This window comes from Pseudochaenichthys georgianus, chromosome 10 (assembly GCF_902827115.2).
Source record: "Pseudochaenichthys georgianus chromosome 10, fPseGeo1.2, whole genome shotgun sequence".
In the NCBI taxonomy this organism is placed as follows: domain Eukaryota; kingdom Metazoa; phylum Chordata; class Actinopteri; order Perciformes; family Channichthyidae; genus Pseudochaenichthys; species Pseudochaenichthys georgianus.
The window spans coordinates 42,233,008-42,237,086 of record NC_047512.1 but is presented as its reverse complement, the minus strand read 5'-3'; the positions used below and the strand labels follow the sequence as shown (position 1 = coordinate 42,237,086).

The window sequence follows — 4,079 nt, the reverse complement described above, 5'->3', positions numbered from 1 at the left end:
GGCAACGATGAAAGATTGTAGCCAAGGCAGCAGAGCTCTGAATATAGCTCTTGTCATTCATACACACACACACACACACACACTCACACACACACACTCACGCACACACACACACACACACACACACACACACACACACAGGCTGCTAGATTATGGCAAAAATCATAATCACGATTATTTTGGTCAATAATTGATATCACGATTATTAACCCTCGTAATGTCCTCCCGATTACCATGCACCTTGTGCCCTCTGGGGTCAAAAATGACCCCATCTGGCTTGTCTGATATTTAACGCATAAAGTATTACATGTGAATCAATTTTGTGTTACACCTTTAGTTCTACTTCAGTACAACCCATTACCACACATTTTCCCCTCAGTTTTGGAATTTAGGGCCGATAGACCCTAAATTATATGAAATTATACCATTTTCTGATAAAAAAAAAATTTGAAACAATGAATTAATTTGACCATATTCTAATGTGACTATTTGTCTTATCAGAGACTGGTATATGTCAAAGTTTAGTAAGGATGCCCTCTTTGAATAATTTATATTTTTTTAATGACAACACATAATCACACCTTGTGCCCTCTGGGGTCATTTTTGACCCCGTCTTGCTCGACTGTTATTTCAAGCATAAAGTATTAAATGTCAATCAATTTTGTGTTACACCTTTAGTTCTACTTCAGTCCACCCCATGACCACACATTTTCCCTTTGTTTTGGAATTTAGGGCCAAAAGACCTTTTTTATATGAAATTTTACCGTTTTCTGAGTTAAAAAATAAATGAAACTATTTAATAATTTGAACATATCGTATTGTGACTATTTGTCTTATCACAGACTGGTATATGTCAAAGTTTAGTAAGGATACCCTTTTTGAATAATTTATATTTTTTTAATGACAACACATAATCCCACCTTGTACCCCCTGGGGTCATTTTTGACCCCGTCTTGCTCGACTGTTATTTCAAGAATTTAAAGTGGAAACCTTACGCATTTCTGTGTTACACGTTTAATGTGCCCTCAGTTGCATGCAGGGCAGGTAATAATGGTGTGATCTTTGCAGATGTATGCATTGCATCTTTGGCACATTTTCTTCGTTTTGACATCAATCTGGCGAGGGTAGGGAGCTGGGCGAGCGGGAGCTGGGTGACGGGTAGCTGCTGCAGAGGTAGAGCTGGAGCAGAACTGCTGGACCTCCATAACCAAACTGGCAGCGGCTGGAGTGCGGGGAAGAACCTGTCAAGTCAAGTCAAACGTTATTATAATAAATCACAGTGTAAATACAAAAAGTTCAAATTGTGAGGACACTACAGAAGGAAGAGCAACAGAAATGAAGCTTAATGCTGACCTTGCGTCGCTGGATGTGAGGTATCACAAGTTGTCGTCCAAGCTCCTCCATGAACAGCCTCCTCTTGTTGCACTTGCCCTGATTCCAGGCTGGGTTGATCTCAGACCACAGGACAAAGGAATTGTATGCAGACACGTCGAGAATGTTGAAGAAGACAACTAGGGGCCAACGGGCTGTCATTCTTTTGCACGTGTACACACTGGTAACCTTGAAACAAAATAAACAAACCAAAACATATTCAGAAATGTATGTTTATTTCCTACACACAAATTCAATGCATTATCCTTCCCATAAATAATAGTATTAACATTATGAATAATAAATGTGAAATACCTTGTCAAGGTTATCGACACCCCCTTTGTTGTGATTGTAATCTTCGATGATTTGGGGCTTTTTGTCATCCCTGTCGCTCACAGCTGCATCCCGATGCAGAGTGCTCATCAGAAGGACATTTCTCTGTTTTTTGGGGAGATAGGACACCAGAGCATGGGTCTCGGTGAAAGCTAACTTTGATGAGAAACGAGCCCTGTCCGCTTTTGACACCAGTGCAGGGGGAAGCTCACGTTTATTTCTCCTCACTGTTCCCACCATGAACAGCTTTCTTTTCAGCAGCGCCAGGCCAAGGGCGTGTGAAGTAAAGAAGTTGTCACAGGTTATCGGTTTTCCCTGGAGGCCTTCTGTCATGTCAAGGACAACTCGCATGCCCTGATTTTTTTCTGACGTCCCACCAGCAGGTTGGCCAGTGTATATCTGCATATTCCATGCGTAGCTTGACCTGGCATCGCATGCTGCCCATATTTTGATCCCATATTTCCCTGGTTTGCTTGGGATATACTGTTTGAATGGACAGCGACCTCTGAATGGGACCAGGCGCTCATCGACAGTCACATTAGTGCCTGGATTGTACATCATTGGCAAGAGAGACACCCAGGTGTCCCAAACGTCTCGAATTGGAGCAAGTTTGTCTCGTGCCCGGCGATCTTTTCTTGTGTCTTTGTCATCAAATCTTATGACTCTGGAGATTTTATGAAACATTTTAAGTGTCATGGTAGCACGGAAAATTGCCCTACCAGACTCTGCATTCCATAGACTTGCTGTAGCCTCTTTGCTGGATCGGTACACTCCAGCTAGAACCAACAAACCCACGTATGCCTGCAGGTCCATTTGATCCATCTTTCTCCATTGTTTCCCATAAACACGCTGCCCCTCCTTGTTAGTCATGTTCAGCACTGACTCTTCGATGGCCTTGGGCAGAAACAGATAAAAAGCGGACTTGATGTCCTCGATACGAGACCTTGCATACAGGGTTGGACCCTGGCGGCTTGTCTCTCTCTCTGCTTTCTCTGCTGTTACCATGCGACGTCCGTCACAGGGAGGGATGGAAGACCAGATAATTTGTTCATCCTTAGATTGGAAATATTCTTCCATCTCAGCTGGGTCCTCTTCCTCAGATTCTTCCTCATCAGTGGATTCTTCCACTTCCTCAAAATAAGTGCGGTCCTCCACTTCTGACACTTCTTCCATTTCTGATTCTACCTCTTCATATTCATTTTCCTCCATTTCAAAACCTTCTTCCATTTCAGAAGCGGGCGATGTGGGGGCTTCTTCAGAGGAAGAATTTGGTCTGTAACTGACATCGATCACCTCTTCATGAGTTTCCTCCTCTTCTGACCCTGAATCCTCCTCATCGGTTGATTTTTCCTCCATAACACGGTTAAAGATTAGCTCATGAACCTCCTCCACAGTCAACTGTTTCTGTCTCCTCATTTTGCTGCCTGTCTCTCTCAGAATAAAATGTGAAATGACCCAGCAACCGTGAGAAAAGGCCTGTTTGTTTTTGACTTGACAATTGATTGATCAAATACATCAAAGGTGTGTATGTGAGTGTGCCGTAACTAGGGAGGGACTAAAAGGTGAAATGCCCCAGCAACCGTGAGAAAAGGCCTGTTTGTTTTTCGTTTATCTATTTTGTTTATGATTTTTGTTGATCTAAAAATTGCTTGATCCTATACATCAAAAGTGTGTGTGAGATTTCAACAGTTTTACGACAAACTGTGACTTTTTTGACATGGAAATTATTTTTAAAGATTGACAAACATCATATGTGTAATTCGTGGCACAATACAAAAATAAGTTTTCTCTCTCCATTGACTGCAATACATAATTTTTCCGAAATAAGGTCCCATGGACCGGAAGTAGATGGGCGTGACTTCGCCACTCTATAAGTAATTGGATGGACACTATAATTACATTTTTTTTTACTATGTTCAATCTGAATTTACTTTAACAGGTTAATTGCCATGCATGTGGTGTTTCATATAGTTTACATTCAATTTAAACTATTTTAGGCAGAAAAACGTATATTGACTAAACCTTTTTTAATAACTTAGAAAGTTTTTTGTGAAAAATCATTTCAAAAGTAAACTTTTTTTTCATTTTATATTTAGGGCCCGGGTACGTAGTGCTAGGACCCAATGGCGTGCTAGAACGAAGTGCGAGGAACCTATTGTTGTTACATTTGAAATGTTTGCACACAACATTCTTAAAGGTCCCATGTCATGGCCATTTCCATCAATCCATCCATAGATTTATACTGTACAATTTTCCAAACTCACATTGGTTTCGCATACAGCATCTCTGTAAAGTATGTGTATTCACCGGTATTCACCCTCTGTCCTAAACGGCTCGTTGGAGCTCCTGCCCCCCCCTCTCCCTGTGAGCCCAGT

General features: G+C 41.5%; 1 protein-coding gene across 1 annotated transcript; it reads right to left on the bottom strand.

Moving 5' to 3' along the window:
- Positions 1-1,025: 1,025 nt before the first annotated feature.
- Positions 1,026-3,120, bottom strand: LOC117453473 (piggyBac transposable element-derived protein 4-like). Its single transcript, XM_034092288.1, has 3 exons — positions 1,687-3,120; positions 1,354-1,560; positions 1,026-1,241 (listed from the first exon to the last, which is right to left on the bottom strand). Exons 1-3 carry the CDS (start codon positions 3,118-3,120, stop codon positions 1,026-1,028), a joined length of 1,857 nt encoding a protein of 618 aa, XP_033948179.1.
- Between the last annotated feature and the right edge of the window lie 959 nt (positions 3,121-4,079).